The sequence below is a fragment of the Sus scrofa genome, chromosome 1 (assembly GCF_000003025.6).
Source record: "Sus scrofa isolate TJ Tabasco breed Duroc chromosome 1, Sscrofa11.1, whole genome shotgun sequence".
NCBI lineage: Eukaryota > Metazoa > Chordata > Mammalia > Artiodactyla > Suidae > Sus > Sus scrofa.
The window spans coordinates 99561652-99580880 of NC_010443.5; the positions used below are offsets into that span (position 1 = coordinate 99561652).

The window sequence follows — 19229 nt, forward strand, 5'->3', positions numbered from 1 at the left end:
ATTCCACTTGGTTCCATCTCCTTTTCCATCTCTCCAAACCACTCACCACGAGACAGGAGCTGCCACCCAACGCAGGTAACGTCTCCCATCTCAAACAGCCTGGTCAAATCAAGGGATGAAGACAAAGACCATTAATCTTCACCTTTATTTTTTCATAAGAAATAGGGGAGAGGAGTTCCCGTCGTGGCGCAGTGGTTAACGAATCTGACTAGGAACCATGAGGTTGCGGGTTCAGTCCCTGCCCTTGCTCAGTGGGTCAACGATCTGGCGTTGCCGTGAGCTGTGGTGTAGGTTGCAGACGCTGCTCAGATCCCGAGTTGCTGTGGCTCTGGCGTAGGCCAGTGGCTACAGCTCCGATTCGACCCCTAGCCTGGGAACCTCCATATGCCGCGGGAGTGGCCCAAGAAATAGCAACAACAACAAAAGACAAAAAGACAAAAGACAAAAAAAAAAAAAAGAAAGAAATAGGGGAGAGCCTCTCAGAGGATGGCAGGAACCAACTCATTACTCTGACAACCAGTAAATAAGGATTCAAACCACCACCCTAACTTTCCTGTGCAATGTCTATCAGGCTAACAAGTTGGTAAGAAGTTTCTCTTCCTAGACTTATTCCAGCTGATAAGTGCAGAAGGAAAAATAGAATCAGAACTTCACCATTTTATAACTCCTGATGAATTAATTAATAGATCTAGGCATAAGCAATGGTGGCTGACGTCACAAAAAGACAGCTAGATATTCTCTGTGTCTTTTTTTTTTTTTTTTTTTTTTTGGTCTTTTTAGGGCTGTACCCATGGCACATGGAGGGTCCCAGGCTAGGGGTTGAATCAGAGCTGTAGCTGCTGGCCTACACCAGAACCACAACAACTCGGAACCCAAGCTGCATCTGCAACCTACATTGCAGCTCATGGCAACGCCAGATCCTAAACCCACTGCACAAGGCCAGGGATTGAACCTGCGTCCTCATGGGTATTAGTCAGATTTGTTTCTGCTGAGCCTCAACAGGAACTCCCTATTTCTGTGTGTCTTGATGAGAACATACACCACCACCAAGAAAGAATTCTTCGTTAAAAAAAAAAAAAAAAAAATCAGAGAGTTCATGTTGTGGCTCAGCAGGTTAAGGATCTGGTGTTGCCACAAGCTGCAGTGTAGCTCACAGATGCAGCTCGAACCTGGCATTGCTATGGCTGTGATGTAGGCCAGGAGCTGCAGCTCCAATCTGACCTCTAGCCCAGAAACTTCTATATGCTGCAGGTGTGGCCATAAAAAGGAAAAAAAAATTAAAACTAAATCTAATCAACCTTCTAAATTTAACTACCCTTTTACAGGAAATGCAGAGGACAAAGCAACACATTAACATCAGGAAGATGCAATCAGCAAAGTCAGTTTCTGAATAATTCTAAAGGAGTATCTAGTTTCAACCAAAAAATAAACCAAAAAAACCCCTCAATTCCAAAATTTCAAAAAATTTCAATTTTGTAATTTGTAAAATAGCAACAGGAACCTTTTCCATGCTTAGGGAAAGCATGCCCATTGTCTGAACATCTCTGCCAAAAGATCCTACCCTCCTTACCTCACTAGCCTGCTTTGAGAAGTGATATAATGGATCTACAAACACTTCGAAAGTATATTCAGGTACCCACTAAGGGAAGAGTTTGCTTCTGTTATTACTACCAAACCCATAAACTCTACTCAAGGCATGAAGAAATTCCAACTTCTGTGTGTATGTGAAGAACTTGCATGTTGTTCTTTAACTTTTCAACCCTTGCTACATCTTTTGTTTGTTTGTTGACTTAGAACATATTTTGATGCATGAAGGAAGCAAGCCCATTTGTTATAATTGATAAAAACCCAGGCTTTGACCCTCTGATTCCACAGTCCAACAATAGACAGATATGTGCAAAAACGAACAAATGACAAATGTGGGAAATTCACAGAAGAAACTCACATGACCAGTAAACATCCTCAGCAGAAATCAGAGAAATATAGACTAAAATGACAGACCAGAGTGGAAATAACTAAGAATTTTGATACTATGAAATAACAATGAAGATGTGAGAAAAAAAGAACTGCTGGTCCAAATGAAAATTGCTACAGCCATTCTTAGGAACAATTGGGCATAGCTAGTAAAATTGAACATACATGTACCTAACAACTCAGCAACTGTACTTCTATTACCTTGAGAAACTCACACAATGCACACGTAGGTGTACAAAAGAATGTTTAATGGAGACTGTATTCAACAATAAAAAACACAATCTAAATGTCTACCAATGGGGGAATAGATAAATAAACTGTGATATATTTATACAATGGGATGCTATAAAGCTGGTTAAGTAAACTAGAGCATGATGCATAGATAACTAAAAAAATACTGAGTGAAAAGCAACCTGCAAATTGGTTGCTAAAATATGATATTTATATGTGATATTACAGAACTACCTTCTTTCTGGCTTATGCATACACAAATATGTAGTAAAACAAAAATGGACTAGAACAAATCATTTCAATGTGATCTGGATTATACAATAATAAGATACATATCAACTAGTGTGATAACAGAGAAGGGGGTAATTAGTCAATGCCAGTAGAATGAAAAAGGCTTTAATAAGTAGAAAATGAAGTGGATAAAATAGGTGAATAAAATTTTTCGGGGGGAGGGAGAAAAAGGGATTTTATTTATAAAAATAGTGTGGTCAAAGGGACAGGGGCTATGTAAGAGACCCAGAAAGTAAGGAACGGCTACAATGTTGAAACATGAGAGAAAACAAGAGAGAGAATAAGTAACATATGTTGGGGGTGGATTCTTGTATGAATATGTTCACAGTTGTAGGCCTTCTTGTTTCTTTAGTTAAAAATAAAATAAAATAAAGTCAAACCCTGAAAATTACATAGTAACCAGACTTAGTTTCTGTTGATTTTGTTCACTGTACCCCCTAGTCCTCGTTCTTTCTCCCAAGATGAAGGGAATCTCTGGGGCTCTTGAAGTTGCATGCTCCAACCCTCTGGGCTGGATTTGGGTTCTGTCCCTGCTCTAAGTCTCTTGATTAGCAATGTCCTTTTAATCAGTGCAGACGTGTGAATCAAGGACTCCTGGATGCTGACAAGCTCTTACACAGAATGGAGTCAGAGAGCTCTGGTGCTGACAGTCAGTCACCCCAATCCATCCCAGCCAATGCCAGCCCACCCCCAAGTTGCCTTTAATTCCAACTACCGCCACTTAGTGCAGCCCACTGGAAATGATGCCTTCTCAGACAGCCCTCAACTATCCTCAGGAGGCATCTGCAGTTGCTTGGGTGCAGAAATAAGGAAGTGATGACCAAAACTGATTGCTTTGCTAGGAGGTGCTATCCTTTCCTGGGACAGGGCAGAGTAATCAGGAATCAGCAGTGCCCTTGTATTAGTGGCAATCCTCTGAGCAGCAGCAAAGTTGACTGGGCTTCCTGTCACAGGGCCTAAGTTAGACTCTAAACTTGTGAAATGGTGCGTTTTGGCAGTGCAGAAGCTGCTCTTTCTCTGCTTGGCAACACTCTAATTCCACCCAGAGTTCTTCCTGGAAACAATTCCTCCTTTTCATGTTCATACCCAACATTTCTCTCAAATGTAACACTTAATAACAGCTCCAGGGACAGTCTCTATGAGAAAAAATTCCGTATTTGACAGAATGAGCCCTCTGGACTTACCCACATAGTTTCCAAAGTACCAATTTACACAATTGTAGAAATTTAATGTTTTGAGCCCAAACCACTGTCGAATTTGTTTACATAACATCATGCAAGATTAGGCTGGTTCATGCATACACCCCTCCACCTCTAGGTGTGTGCGTGTTGCTCTCACATTTCTTCCACACCTCCCCAGCAGTTCACCAGCCTACTCAGGCCATAATGCCAAAACATTAAATCATTTTTGACCACTGTCATTTAAAATACAGTCCCAAAGCAGGGACCCAAACAGACAGGTTCACACCAATGGTTAGGGCAGCATTATTCGCATTAGCCCAAAGGTGGAAACAACCCAACTTTCCATCAACAGAGGAACAGATAAACAAAATGTGGTATATACATGCAACAAAATATTATGCAGCCACAGAAAGAAACAAAGAATTGGTGCATGTTGCAAGGTGGAGGAACCTTGAAAACATTATGCTAAGTGAAATCAGCCTAACACAAAAGGACTAATGTTGTATGATTCCACTTATATGAGGGGCACAGAAGAGGCAAATTCACAGGGACGGCAGTTAGAAGAGAGTGTTACCAGAGACTGAATGGAGGGAAAAATAGGGTTCAATGGGTACAGAGTTTCTGTTTGGATGACGAAAAAATTCTGGAAATGGATGATTGTAATGGTTGCACAACATTGTGAATGTACTTAATGCTACTCAACTGTACACTTAAAATGGTTAAGATGGTAAAGTTTATGTTTTACCAGAACAAAACAAGAAAATTTAAAAAATAATTCCTCTCAGGTCCTGTACTTATCTAGTAACATAGTCATCTGTCTTGACTGAATTCCTCTCTTGGCTGACTACATTCAGTCACCAGAGAGTAAACAGGTTTCTCCCCTTCTCTGTTTTGCCCAGAGTAACTACTTTACCTCCAAAAGAAGAAGCATGCCATGTCTTTGCAACCTTACTACCTAAAAAGAAACCAAATTTTGAAACTCAGGGGCAAAGGAGAAGCTGAAATCCTGGTTTCACTCTCATTTGAGATGAAACTGATGCTCACCAGAGTTCTGTCTTAGCTGCCTCCACTTAAGTGCTGGAGGTTGCCCAAAGGAGGCATGGATCCAAGTCCATGATCACCTGCCAAATCCAGGCCATGGCCAGGGACCCCACTCAGGGCTTAGAATAAATGCTGTGAGCAAAGAGGCTACCAACTAAATGTCTGACAATAGGGAGGTAAACAAATTATGCTAAGACCATCTTTTTTTTTTGGGGGGGGGGTCTTTTTCTAGGGCTGCACCCTCGCATATGGAGATTCCTGGTCTAGGAGTCTAATCAGAGCAGTAGCCACTGGCCTAAACCACAGACACAGCAATGGGGGATCTGAGCTGTGTCTGCGACCTACACCACAGCTCACGGCAACACGGGATCCTTAACCCACTGAGCGAGGCCAGGGATCGAACCTGCATCCTCATGGTTCCTGGTTGGATTCGTTAACTACTGAGCCACAACAGCAACTCCCAAGACCATCTATTAACGTATGTTTGTAGCCAATATGTTTATAAAATGCTTGATGATACGGGACAAAGCTTATACTTTACATATGTTATATATATACTTTATATATTCTTTATATATTCAGTGGAAAAGCTGGAAGGAAATATATAAAACATTGAACAATAATCAGCAAGCCGCAGGAACATGGTGGGTTATTTCCTTTTATTCTGCCATGTTTTCCCCTGAGTTCTTCCTGCCTTTTGGTCAATTGTTCTCAAAGTGTGGGACCCTGATCAGCAGCATCAGGATCACCTAGGAACTTGTGAGAAATGCAGAGGCTCAGACCTTTCAGACTCAAACTCTGGGGGTGTGGCCCAGCAATCTGCCTTAACAAGGCCTCCAGGCAATTCTGAGGCACAGTCAAGTTTAAGAACAACTATAATCAAATAAAAGGTTTTCTTTTGGTTTTTATCTGCTCAGTTAAAATGCCTTCAACTGTATTGACCCAATTCATGTCAGAACAGATACCAAAATGTGCCTTTGTCTAATTTTTAGTCAATACATTGTGTTCTATTACTCAGCAGAGAATGAAAGTCCCCTGGATAATGCAACGCTGTAGGCAGGAGATTTTGCCTGGATAAACAATGAATTGAAACTCAGAATTTACTCTTGCACTTGGTAAAGGAAAAGGGAGAAAAAGGGGGCCTGGGAAGGTCCAGGCAGGTTTTTGTTCCCCCTGCTCCAAAATAACCAGAAGGAACAACTACATTGGTGCCTGGTGTTTTAATCTACAGGGCTCAAGGCTGGCCAGAAAAATTTGATGCAAGAGTTCCTGTCATGGCTCAGCAGTAGCAAACCTGACTAGTATCCATGAGGATGCAGGTTCGATCCCTGGCCTCGCTCAGTTGGTTAAGGATCCAGTGTTGCTGTGAGCTGTAATGTAGGTTGCAGAGGCAGCTTGGATCTGGCATTGCTGTGGCTGTGGTGTAGGCTGGCACCTGCAGCTCTGATTTGATCCCTAGCCTGGGAACTTTCAATATGCCACAGGTTCGGCCCTAAAAACACCCACACATACACAAAAAGAAAAAAGAAATCTGATGCTATTTTGGCAGCTTTTGTCCTCAAGTGAATTTATTCTTACTAAAACACAAAGGTTGTTCAGGGCTGGCAGAAGGGCCCACACCTACCAGACTGTAACCCAGACAACAATGAAGAGCCTTAGCTTCAAAGGCAGGAAATCAAAGCCGGGCCAGGGACTGTGCAGCTATTTAGCTCAACTTCATCAGAATGGAGCTTTTATAGGAAGAGGAGGAAAAGAGAAATGGAATTCTGACCCTGTAACATGATTCTTTAGAGCAAGATCTGAGTTTTTGGAAACATCTCTGGCCCTACCCTTGCTCGGCTACTCTGAGATGGGGGTAGGGGAGATGTAGACAACACCTGCTCTGGATGGTTCGTGCCAGCATGGGTACCATTTTCTGAGACTCTTCAACATATTCTATGTCATCACATAGCTTCTTTTGACTCTCTTGCCCCTCCAAAGAGAAAATGTCCAAATAATTTTTTGGGAGGAAAAAAAAAGGGAATTTGTTTTATCTAGGCTAACCCACTGCCTGGAAATTGTTGTTCTGATTCAGGGGCCTCATGGCTTCAAGTGGTTTGGTGGGAAACTGATTTGCTGATGCAGGATGGCTTCAAGGCAGGGGCGGACAGCAGAGATGGCAGTAGACAGGGAAAGAATGTCATGTCACTCTTTTCAAGAGTGTCAAGGGACACGGAAACCAGGAAGAGGACACTCTATCCAATACTGGGGTCCTGGGCTACCAGGTCAGAATATTCCCAAATCTGTGGTTTCAGGGGCACCTTTATAATTTTTTCCCGAGCATAGACAACGGGTTCTCAGGGAAAGGCATGAACACTGACCACGTGGGCTTCTTCCAAGACCTCTGAAGAGCCATGCAAGGCTGGACACTCAGCCGCCTTCCTGCCCACAGGAGAATGCCAGCCAAGAAGGCCAAGGGATTTGGATGGCTTTACCTCCATGATGGGACTGGATGCCAGCACCTTCTCTTCGATGTTGGTGTCACTGGCGGAGCCACTCACGGTGGCAAAATAGCGCATGGCATACTTGGCTGACACGGTCTTGCCAGCTCCAGACTCCCCACTGACTATGATGGACTGGTTCTTCTCGTCCCTGGAAAGAAAAAAGCCCTGGTTAGTCACTGGCATTGAAAAGCTCTACTGACAAAGGGTGAGCCCAATCGAGCATCCCTTCCTTTCTGAGAGATAAACATGAGGGATGGCATAAAAGAGCCGACCTTCCTTTGCACGCTTGCACAAGCTGTGAAAGTGGGTGAAAGAAAGGAGTTCAGAGAGGGGTTTACAAATGGTACATGCCCTATTTTATGACCCATAGGAAAGGGGACCCATCCATTGGATCACTCTCCCAAGTTCTCTCTGGGTGTAATATCCCCTTGATCACCTCCTTATACATACACCGCCTGAGAACTCACATAGATACACTTCCAGGTATATAGTCTCACCTTTCTGTTACATGCCCATCATATGCTGCTGTGTAAGTTACACTTTCTTCAAGAACAAGGATATATTCTTCTCTTGCATTTGAGCCTAGCCTGCCAGTAGACCTACTTGTGAACATTTCTGTTCATGCAGATGTATCACAGAAGCCATGCTACTAACCGCCAAACTGATCCTGCCTCAAGTTTCCCACAGATTAGATACAACAGCTATCAATTGCAATAACAGGGAGTTCAGTCAGATCAAACGGAAGGCAGAAAGAAGAAACTCTATATCCGATCAAATGCATCTCCGTGTATCCCTTTAAAACAGATAATGTGAAGACAGACAAGGAATGGAAAGAACAGCCTACTTGGTCTCCAAGGAACGTCGATGTTCAAGTGAAGGTAAGAATAAAGATTTGGGCCACAAGTTTTGGAAATGAATCTCTTCTAAGTTCACCCATCCACCACCAGGATTGCTTTCAATTTCTGGTGCCTCTAACAGTCTTGGAGAAGAAGCAACTTAGGGATTGACCATCCTCTTCCTTTCCAAGTGAAGAAGCTGAGAAGCCTGAAGGTAAGTTTAGAACATAGGTGTCCCAGCACCAGCCAATGCTCTTAACACCAGCTCCTGTGGCTTCCTGGGCAGAGCCGGCTGTAGAAGAAGGAACAGGAAGCCTCCACAGGCTGCCAGCCCCACCTGGCTAATCATCAGCACAGGAGAATGCATGTTGACCCTGCTTCTGATCTGGCCTTACAGCCGAGAAGCTGAAAAAGTGGTGTGATGAACTGATGTCAACTAGAGAAGGACTAGAAAGACAGATAAGATCCAGCCCAAAAAGGGGGCACCAGGGAGAGGGCTGGGTGTGGTAGCTGGGCTGAAGACACCTTAACCTTCAGCTGCTTTTCAAGGTCAGCAAAGAGCTATGTGGTCTCAGCTCACATGCATTGTCATTAAACAGGGAGGGACCTGAGTGAATATACGTAATATAAGTGGCTGGTACACACTACTGCGAAGATGAAGCTGGAAAACAAACAAACAAAAAACCCAAAACAGATCTTTCAAATTGGCTCTACAACCAATTACTTGGAAAACTACTTTGTATTTGGAGGGTGGAACAGGAAGTGGCTTTCTGAGAGCCCGTATAGTTCTGGGATACCACTGTCACCAGTGTCTGTGTCCCCTCCCCTGTTCCTGTGAAATCTTTACATTGCAAGGTGGTCTCTAATGAAGCCAGTGGATGCTTATATTTCTCATTCTCTTTAATCTTTTAAATTTTATACAACATCCACTGGCCTCTGGGGACCACAACAGGTGTCACCCCTCCTCTTCTCGACACCATCATAATCCATTCCTTAGAGAACTGCTCAGAAGCACAACCATCCCAACCCACTAGGAGTAAAATAAGCTGGATTTTAACCTCTAAAAGAGACCCAAATTCGATGCCACATTTAAAACTCCTTCAGTATGGAACAAGGAGAACTAAATTGTAGGAGCCACACCCAAAGTTTGGAGTTTTGCCCCAAGTCTGTCTGTTTAGCCTAAAATGGCTGAGCACAGGTTGTGTCTCTGACTTAGTCCTTCGCAGAGAACCAAGTTGAATGGGGCAGTATATACTGCCCCATGAACTTAATAAAGATCTGTGGGATCAATGCATGGATGCCAAGAAAGAATTAATCAGATCAACAGGGGTGTGGGGGTGAGTGTCACCAGGCCCCCAGCAGCAACACAGCACACACTGGGCACTGGACAGCAAGGAGACCCAGATAACATACTACATCTAGTGCAACAAAGAAAGCACAGACCAGTAACACCTGTCAATTTGCCCTTTCATGTCAAGATGGGGACTGCCCTGTATATCACTGGAAAATGACTGAAGAGCCATACATTGTGCAGGAAAAGACTTATACAAGAGGCAGAAAAGTTTGAGGACCAAGCAGACATTCCAAGTGTCAGTGGTCAGAAAGTCAAAAAGGCAGGGCTAGTTTAAGTGTCAGGACCTCATAAAAAGAGGGGATCAAGGCAGGGAAACAGAAAAAAACCTGCCAGGACATGGAGGCAAATTTTGGTGTTCTGATGAAAATGCATATACAGGGCCAAGTTATTATTCAGAGTTATAAATATCTCCAAGTGTTATAAATCTTTCCTTCAAGCTCTTGGACATGAGGAGGTATGGGCAGTGACCATTAGTGCTAATTCTTGCCTAATTTGGTGGATGTTTGACTTGATGCCAATAAGAAGGCTAAAGTTGGGGAAATTCAACTCTTCTTAGACTATCAAGGTCCTTTTAACAACTTACCTAACTTAAACCAATTTAGAATATTTGAAAAAAATTGATGATTTTTTTTTTTTTTTTTTTTTTTTTTTTTTTTTTTTTTTTTTTTAGCACTGCACCTGCGGCATATGGAAGTTCCCAGGCTAAGGGTCAAATCAGAGCTGCAGCTGCCGACCTACACCATAGCTTACGGCAATGCTGGATCATTAACCCACTGATTTTGAGGCCAGGGATCTAACTTGCATCCTCATGAATGTTAGTCAGATTCGTTTTCCCTGAGCCACGATGGGAACTCCCAATTGATGACTTTTATTTAGCTCCACCGCACCTCTGTACATAGTATGCATTCCCATTCCTAGTCTTCTCTGGGCGGGGCACACATTCCACATCTGTAGACTATTTGTAACAGCCCATAAGCTGGCCTTAAGGATGATGTATAACAGCACCCTCGCTTTGTTCTGTACACATTAGCTTTGCTTCCAACCTAATTAGAGAACATAAATCCAGAATATGGTCAGTGAAAACCAACTTGATTTTGAACCTCAAATGCACTGATGAGCTATCTGACTTTGGACAAGGCGGTTAACTTCTCCAACCCTCAGATAAACTCTGTCCAGTCTCTTATGACTCAGATCCCCAACTATGCCCAAGCTCTTAAGTGGTCACCTTGACTTAGGGACCCAGGTCTAATTCATCCTAACACTCTTGCCAGATTAAATGTCTAAAGCACAGCTCTAATCCTGCTTTCCCCACTCAAAAAAAGTTAGATACTCTCTCTAATCAAGCCCTAACTCCTTTGTTGAACAGTCGGACCCCTCCCTCAATGCACACCCTCCAATACTAAAACCCTTGACAGTGTTCACTTCAGCAGCACATATGCTAAAATTGAAATGATGCATTATGATGGAGCATGATAATGTAAGAAAAAAGAATGTATACATGTATGTGTAACTAGGTCATCTTGCTATACAGTAGAAAATTAACAGAACACTGTAAACCAGCTATAATGGAAAAAATAAAAATTATAAATGAAAAAAATAAAAAGAAACATTAAAATGAGGCAGAGATTAGTATGGCCCTTGAGCAAGAATGGCATGCAAATTTGTGAAGTGTTCTATATTTAAAAAAAAATTAACCCCCCCCCAAAAAAATAATCCCAAAGCCCTTGACAAGCATGGGCAAACTATAGTGCTAAGAACAGAACACTAGGATTTTGGTCTAAGGATCTTCTCCGAGTCCTGGTTCTGCCATGGGCAGGATCTTGGGAGCCTTACCCCCACCTTACAGATTTGCTGCAAGAGTATATGAAATGATCTCTACACTTCCTATAAGATGATGGTATTGCAGTCCAGCCTGGATGGGCTACCTGTCAGTCTCTGAAACTATGTACTTTTCCACCACTGCCATTTATGGTTTCCCTCTACCTGAAATCACCTTCAACAGACACTCTTCTCCTGAAGCCCTACCCATACCCAAAGCCCTCTCTGACCTGACTCGGGCTTCCCAGCAGGCAATTACTTCTCTACTTCTCAAGTCTCACATCATTTGCTTTGAAGCGCTTGGAAGGCACTGCCACCTTTCACCTCATTCGATGTCAGGCCCTGCGTGGTCATTTTACTTGCTGTGTGACTTTGGGTCACTTCTTTTCTCTGGGCCTCTGTCTTTTCATCTTGTCAAGTACAAGGGTTGTGACTTGGACCCCTCCAGTGATCTAATCTCTCTCTGACATTCGATGATTTTGTGACCAAAGTTGTAACAAGAAGTATGGGTTGGGAAAGGCACTTAGTTTCAAATTTCAGTTACTTAAGCCTGGTTGGTGGGGGGAGAGAGATTTATAAGTACGGAATTCTACCCAGTGTCCTTCAGAAAGAAAACCAATGTATGGCTCCATCCATTCAGCCCGATTATATACCTGACTTAGTCGACAACTTGAGTCCCACTTCCTTTTCAATAAATCCTTTTCTCCTGAGCTCAGGGAAATTCCCTTGACCTTGGGTTCTTTTCCAGACCACCACAATAAAGCCAATGTCCCAATAAAGAAATATGCAATAAAGCAGGTTGTATAATGTTTTGTTTCCTAGTGCATATGTTATGTTTACACTATACCATAATCTATTAACAATACAACAGCATTATGTCTTAAGAAAATGTACATACCTAAATTTTAAAATATTTCATTGCAAAAAAATGCTAACCACCTTCTGAGCCTTCAGCAAGTTGTAATCTTTTTGCTTTTGAGGGAGGTCTTTCTGCTGACTGATCAGGTTGGTGGTTACTGAGGCTGGGGGTGGTCATTTCTTAAAATAAGACAACAATGATGTTTGCTGCCTCCATCGACTCTTCCTTTCACTTGAACACTTTTAGAGCCCACTGTAGGGTTATTAATTGGCCTAATTTCATTATTATGTCTTAGGAAACAAGGAGGCCCAAGGAGAGGAAGAGAGATGGAGGAACGGCTGATCCATGGAGGAATGAGAACACACACAACATTTATCAGTTAAGTTCACCTTTACATGGGCACAGTTCGTAGCATGACACAACAGTTATAATGGTAACATCAAAGACCACTGATCAGAGGTCGCCATAACGAACAGAATAATGATGCAACATTTCAGATATCATGAGAATTAGCAAAACGTGACACAGAGACATGAAATGAGTAAATGTGGTTGAAAAGTGGTGCTGATAGACCTGCTCAACACAGGGTTGCCACAAACCTTCGGTTTATTTTTATTTTTTTTTTCAAAAAAAGGCATTACCTGTGAAGCACAATAAAGTGAAGGGCAATAAAACAAGGTCTGCCTGTATTTAGAAAACGTAACCCACAGCCGTGGCATTTCGTACCCAGCGGTTTCTCAGGTCCAGGCTGTCTTCAGGAAGGCAGAACTACCCTAAACAGGAATGGCCCTTGAAGGCCTGCCTGTGTCTCAGGAAGAACATGGGATTCCCAGAGAAGGAACCCAGCCACTCTCCAGCTTCCGGGCAAAACACCGACAACCAACAAGCCTACCACAGATTCTCCTGGTTCCCACTGGATCCCTATCTTTGACTCCTGAGAGGTGGGAGTTAACCGCTGGCAAACCACCTGTTCATTCAGTAAAACTTTCCCAGCAAACCACTGCAGTGCTTTGAGCTCCTTGAGCAAAGCCAACTACTCTCCCCTGCCCCACTTTTGGGTGGGAGCCCTGGGTGGGGTGAGTAGTAAAGGGGCTGTCAAGGTACCTGAGGTCCTCACTGCAGAGCCCTGCTGATGAGCCAGGGAGACACCGTGGGAACTTCAAGGACATCCCGCTTAAGTTGTGTCTTGTCTGGGTTTCCTGCAGAGAACAACTGTCTCCTGCAGCCGCCCTATCAGCAAAACGTACACAGAGCACAGGGAAGTGGTGTTCCAGCCATCTCTGCTGAGAAAGTCCCAGAAGAGCTCCAGATACACCACCTTGGCAGTGACAGGCCAGGCCCCTCACACATGGATGTGGGTGGCACCATCATCCTCATACCTGGAACCCCTATTCTAACCACAGTCCATCCACACATCGGTCACTGAACTGAGAGCCCCTGGAGGGCTGGCACCTGCTTTAACCTGCAGGGCTCCTGGCACCAAAGACTCTCTCTCTCCTCCCATCTCCCCAACTCATGTCATCTTTGTAAATAGCCCCAGCCTCCACCCACCAACTTCAGCCAGAAACCTGGGAGTCACTGTTGATTCCCCCCTTTCCCTCAAGCCAGCACATCCTATTGAATTTGCCCCCCCCAATATAATCTACTTTCTTCTCTGTACCCCCTAGTCCTGATCATCACTGGATCTGACAAGCATTGCAACAGCAGCTTTTTTTTTAAATTAAAGTGTAGTTGATTTACAATGTTGTGCCAATTTATGTTGCACAGCAAAGTGACCCAATCGTACATATATGTATGTTCCCATTTTTATCTTCCATCATGGTCTATTCCAAGAGACTGGATATAGTTCCCTGTGCTGTACAGTAGGATCTCATTGCTTATTCATTCTAAACGTAAGAGCTTGCATCTACTAACTGCAAACTCCCAGTCCATTCCATTCCCTCCCCCCACCTTTGGCAACCACAAGTCTATTCTCTATGTTGCAACAGCAGCTTTCTAACCCTTAGTGTCACCTTCCTGTAATGCATCCTTCTTATGTGGACTTCTCTAGTGAATGCTGGATCATACCTCTCCCCCCAACCCCCTGTCCACTGCTCTGCCCTCTAAGATCCTAGGGTGTTCAATACCCTCTGTGAGCCAGTACCTCTCATTCTAGCTTTACTATGTGCCACGTTTCCCTTTGTTCACTATGTTCAAGCCACATGGGGCTTGTTTCTTTATTCCTTCCTACTGTACAGCTGCCTGAAGCGATTCCAGTTCAAACTGCTTTTCCCTTCTTTGATCTCACAACTCTTAATGCCTGGTACTCAATCACACTTTGCCTGATGACAGCCCATGCATATCTGCTTTTCAGTGTAATTAATTAACACCACCTTTTTACATCATGCTTGAATGGTGTAAAACTTGTAGCCGTGTTATCTCTGGCTTAGGACTCCTAAGACTCCTGGGTGCCAGTCTTCTCCTTTTAAAGAGGATAAAACTGGGAGTTCCCGCTGTGGCACAACAGGATCGGTGGCATATTGGGAGCACTGGGACATAGGTTCAATCCCCTGCCTGGCACAGTGGGTTAAGGATCCAGTGCTGCTGCAGCTGTGGCTTAGGTCACATCTGCAATTCAGGTCTGATCCCTGGCCTGGGAGCTCCATATGCAGAGGGGTGGCCAAAAATACCAAGAAAAAAAAAAGAGGCGATAAAACTGAAGTTTGGAAAGGCCAAGTGATATTTGCAGAGTTCTCCGCTAATAAGATACCAAGTCCAAACTTGAACACAGGCTTCCCTGGCCCTGCACAATCTCCACTGGGTTGTGCTGTAACATCTCTGTATCACCATTACAGCCCCTTCATGTATAGTCAAGCACCCACTAATGAATCACTCTAACAGCTAGCCCTGGTGTTAAGTCATGAGACATGAACTTGGTGCTGACTGGCTTAACATCACCTCTTCAGCTAAAACTTACTTCTTCAGAAGCTCTTCCTTCACCACCTTACTTTCATGGAAATTTACAATTTACTATATTTTACTCATCTACTCAGTATTCCTTCTACCCAGGTCTTCCCTATAAGAACGAAAGTCACGTGATAGCTAATCACAGATGCAAGGTGTGGATGGGAGGGCCAGCATCTGGATTGTATCAAGAAGAGAGCCCAGCAAGGGCTCTCATTATGGTGGTCCATATACTCTGAGCCTAGAGTCTGGTGCCCCCTAGAGGTGTGCGACTTACTACCTGCAAACCAAACCTGGTGGTTCCTGCCCTGAGTTCAGTCTCCCCAGCTTGCCAAGGGCAAGGAGGACCCTAAGTTTCAGACATGTTCAACTGTATTTCTCTGGAGTGGGTACCCCCTGAGAAAGGCTGAAAAGGTGGGAACAACATGCACTTAAGATGCCAGCACCCAGTGAAGCTACAAAACAGAAGGGAGGGAAAGCCTGGCTAAGGCACAGAAGGCAGGACACCCTGTCTCTGAACACATCATTAAGTCCCTCCATCGCTTCTTCCTCCAGTAACAAATCATCTGAAAATTTAGGTGTGTCAGTAAAATATATTCTATTCACTAATGGGATAATCAATCTACTGTTTCTTGCCTGTCTATGTCCGTCTAGTCTCTAATTATATTTTCAACACCATCATCACAATATAGAACATCTACTCTGTTTTGCTTTGTTTTTTAAGGACTTCCCTAGAGAATGGGGATCCAAAGAATTTTTCATTAAGAATTCCTGATCGATAAAGATATTTGTGTCAGTACCATGGACAGAGTTAATCAGTGGGAGACAGGCTAGAAAAACAATTAAAATGAATCTTAGAAACAATGCCAACTTTTTAAAAAATGACACTATTATATACAGTGTGACATGTTCTTTAGAAACTCAACAAGCAAAAAGAAACATATTGTTTAGGGATACAAACACAGCTACATTAATACAGAATGCTATCAAAATCCCATAGAGTAGGGTAAGTCAGGTAAAATCAGGCAGAGGGCAGAATCAGATTGGGGGAAAGAAGACTGGGTGCAGTGGGGAGGGAGAAGTAAGGTTGGGGGACAGAGGTAGGTTAGGATGGAGGTAAAGTTAGGTGAGAAAAATACAGAAAATTACAGTGAGGCATTTTGGGGCTCTAAAGACAGCCCTACAATTACAGTAAATCTAAAGCCAAAGATTTCTTCCCAAGGTTAGGAGCACTAGGGGAAAAAAAAAAAAAAAAAAAAAACAACTCTGCTGTGAGAGGGGCTGGGCCAGAAAGCTCTAAGCAAAAGACTCCATGAACTCTGGTAACAAGAAACCCAGGCTCAAAGTGGGAAGGAGGAGATACATCTTGGGCACCTAAAAGGAGGGCACCTATGTGAGGGGTCCTCCAGGCTTAAGGCCCGAGCAGCCCTGGGTACCAGGCACAAGGGAGGCAGACTAGCATCCCCGAGCACCTCTGCCATTAGGTGTTGATGTGCTACAATCCTCTCTCCTGGGTAGGGTTGCGTGCTTGAGCCCAGTACTCAAGCCATTCAGGAAGGCTGCCATAAATATTCGTGGAAAATTGCTTAGCTGGTATTTAGAAGTCAGAGCCCTAAATGTCTCCTCTGTAAGATTAACTTGAACCTTCTGATAGTGCAGGAGCTAAGTACTTAGCACATTTCATATCCAAGTATCATTTTTCCACTCAGTTTCACAGTGGTCCTCTGAGTGCTAAATTCTATTTATAAACCTCCTAGGTGTAGTGTGATTACAAGTCGCAGCAAAATGAATCTGCCTCCTTCTGCTTACTCGCTGTTCCTAAGAGAGGCTGTCTCCTCTCAGTTTCATGAAAGCATTACAGAAAGAACCTCTGGGAACTCAAGCCCACCACTCACTGAAAGATAAGCAGGGCAGAGTGAGAGTGAAACTGAGCAGGGAGGCTCCTTGGTGTGAATGGGCATGTGCCAGCTTCTCTGCTTTTAAAATTAAGGGCTGGAAGATGATCCCTAAGACCTCCTGCTACTCCTGAACTCTGTGATTCCAGATCAAAGTTATAGTTAAGCTGTGTGAGCCAGTCCACATTAACAGCAATTACCTACTAATTACTAAAATACACCTTGGAATTCAGAAATCTATGGGTTTAGCTGAAGGTGAGAACAGAGGCAAATGTTTCCTGTGATTTTTATACCTTACAGAATGAATTTGGTTAAGTTTATCATTAATTGGGGGGTAAACTATGATCTGAGTATATATTTGTACCCTAGAGTTCCAAATAAACTTTTCAAACCATATTTCGTTGGATCCTGGAAACTATTTTTGCAGTGAAGGAACACAATTGAGTAAATTCAAGTTAAAAGGCTTGTCATTGGTCAGCGGTCCAGCTGGTATTTGAAGGCAGGTGCATCTGAGCACCTCAGTCTAAAGCCCGTCCTCTTTCTCTATATAGCACTACTTTTGTCAAGCTACCAGCAAGACACAGGTCTTTTCCTATTTCTCTGCTGCTTCATTCATCTTTCAAATGTTGATCATCCCTTCGAGCCAGTTTCAGCATCTCTTCTCTCGGGCTGCCTCTAACGTCATCTCACCTTCCCTTTTGACTGTAACTGCCAGCAAGAAGGTGTCCACCTTCAGATGTATCTCCACAACCCAGATCTCTCCCTAGAGTCAAGCACATATGCACAACTGCCCCCAGGATAACAAAACACAGAGGCTGCACAGCCCCTCCCCTATGGTCTACCTTTCCAGAGCCAAGCTCCTCAGCTTCCCTCCAATCTGTTCCTTATCCTTCCACCCGGAGTGGATGGCTTTATGCCCCACACAGCAATGAGAGGGGAACTTGGGAATGGCCCTTGACTCCTTTCTGTTCCTTACACCGTCAAGCAGAGATGACTGTGCTGCCTGGATTCTTATTCTAATCCATCCCCTAAGTGCTGTCCTTCATCCTTTCTCTCCTGGAACCTTCCACAGCATCATAAGTGGTTTTCTTATACCTATTTTAGCCCCTCCTCAATCCATTTTCCTCATTGCCATTGGGAGGACATTTCCAAAACACTAATCCAACAACAGGGAGGACCTACTGAGCACCCTCTTATGAGACAGTGACCTGTGACATCCCAGGCCCTTCATGGTCTATTCCAAGAGACCATCCCAGGCAGAGGTGTCAGGTTGTGCAAAGAGTGGGAAATCACAACATTCAGGGAAGAGGGTGACGTTTAGGGCACTCAGACATCAACAGGCAAGTCCTGGCCTCTGGCAATAATTTGACCACAGAGAATCACCATTTGTTGATTAGCCCTGGTTGCACGTGAGAAACCCTGTGGAGCTTATGGAACTCACCCTGCTGGATTTCACAACAGACCAACTGGATCACAATCTCTGGGGGTAGGACCGAGATAGCTGTTTAATTCCACATGTGATTTTAATGTTATGCTAAAACACTAGTTCTGTTAGGGTTAAGAACCAATGTACAACAGTTTAATTAAATAAGTCATTATATATTTATATATATATACATATATATATATGTATTCTCAGGTACTTGAAGAAATTCTTATACCTTGTAAATTATTCATAGTCAATATTAGCCTAATACTACATAACGCTGAACTTAAAACAAAGATTATAGTTTATATCTAGACAAAACTTTCATTCAAAAAGATACATGCACCCCTATGTTCACTGCAGCACTATTCACAATAGCCAAAACATGGAAACAACCTAAATGTCCATCAACAGATGAATAGATAAAGATGTGGTACATACATACAATAAAATACTACTCAGCCATAAAAAAAAGAATAATGCCATTTGCAGCAACATGGATGAAACTAGAGATTCTCATATTAATACCCTATGATGTCACTTACATGTGGAATCTAAAATATGGCACAAATGAACTTATCTACAAAACAGAAACAGACTCACAGATATGAATAGACTTGTGGTTGCTAAGGGGATGTGGGGAGGGAGTGGGATGGACAAAAAGTTTGGGGTTGGTAGATGAAAACTATTACATTTAGAATGGATAAGCAATGAGGTCCTACCATATAGCACAGGGAACTATACACAATCTCTTGGGATAAAACATGATAGAAGATAATATGAGAAAAAGAATGTATATATGACCGGGTTGCTTTGCTGAAGAGCAGAAATTGGCACAACACTGTAAATCAACTATAGTAAAAAAAAAAAAATGGAAAGAGTAGAATCAAAAACAAA

The 19229-nt window shown here is 43.2% G+C and overlaps 1 protein-coding gene across 5 annotated transcripts in view; it reads right to left on the reverse strand.

The window, feature by feature from the left end:
• Positions 1–19229, reverse strand: part of MYO5B (myosin VB) — a 392693-nt gene that overhangs the window by 143410 nt on the left and 230054 nt on the right. For all 5 annotated transcript variants that reach the window (XM_021093027.1, XM_021093023.1, XM_021093008.1 and 2 more), the window contains exon 5: positions 7193–7349. In XM_021093027.1, coding sequence (XP_020948686.1) covers positions 7193–7349 — 157 coding nt within the window. The remainder of the gene's footprint in view (positions 1–7192; positions 7350–19229) is intronic.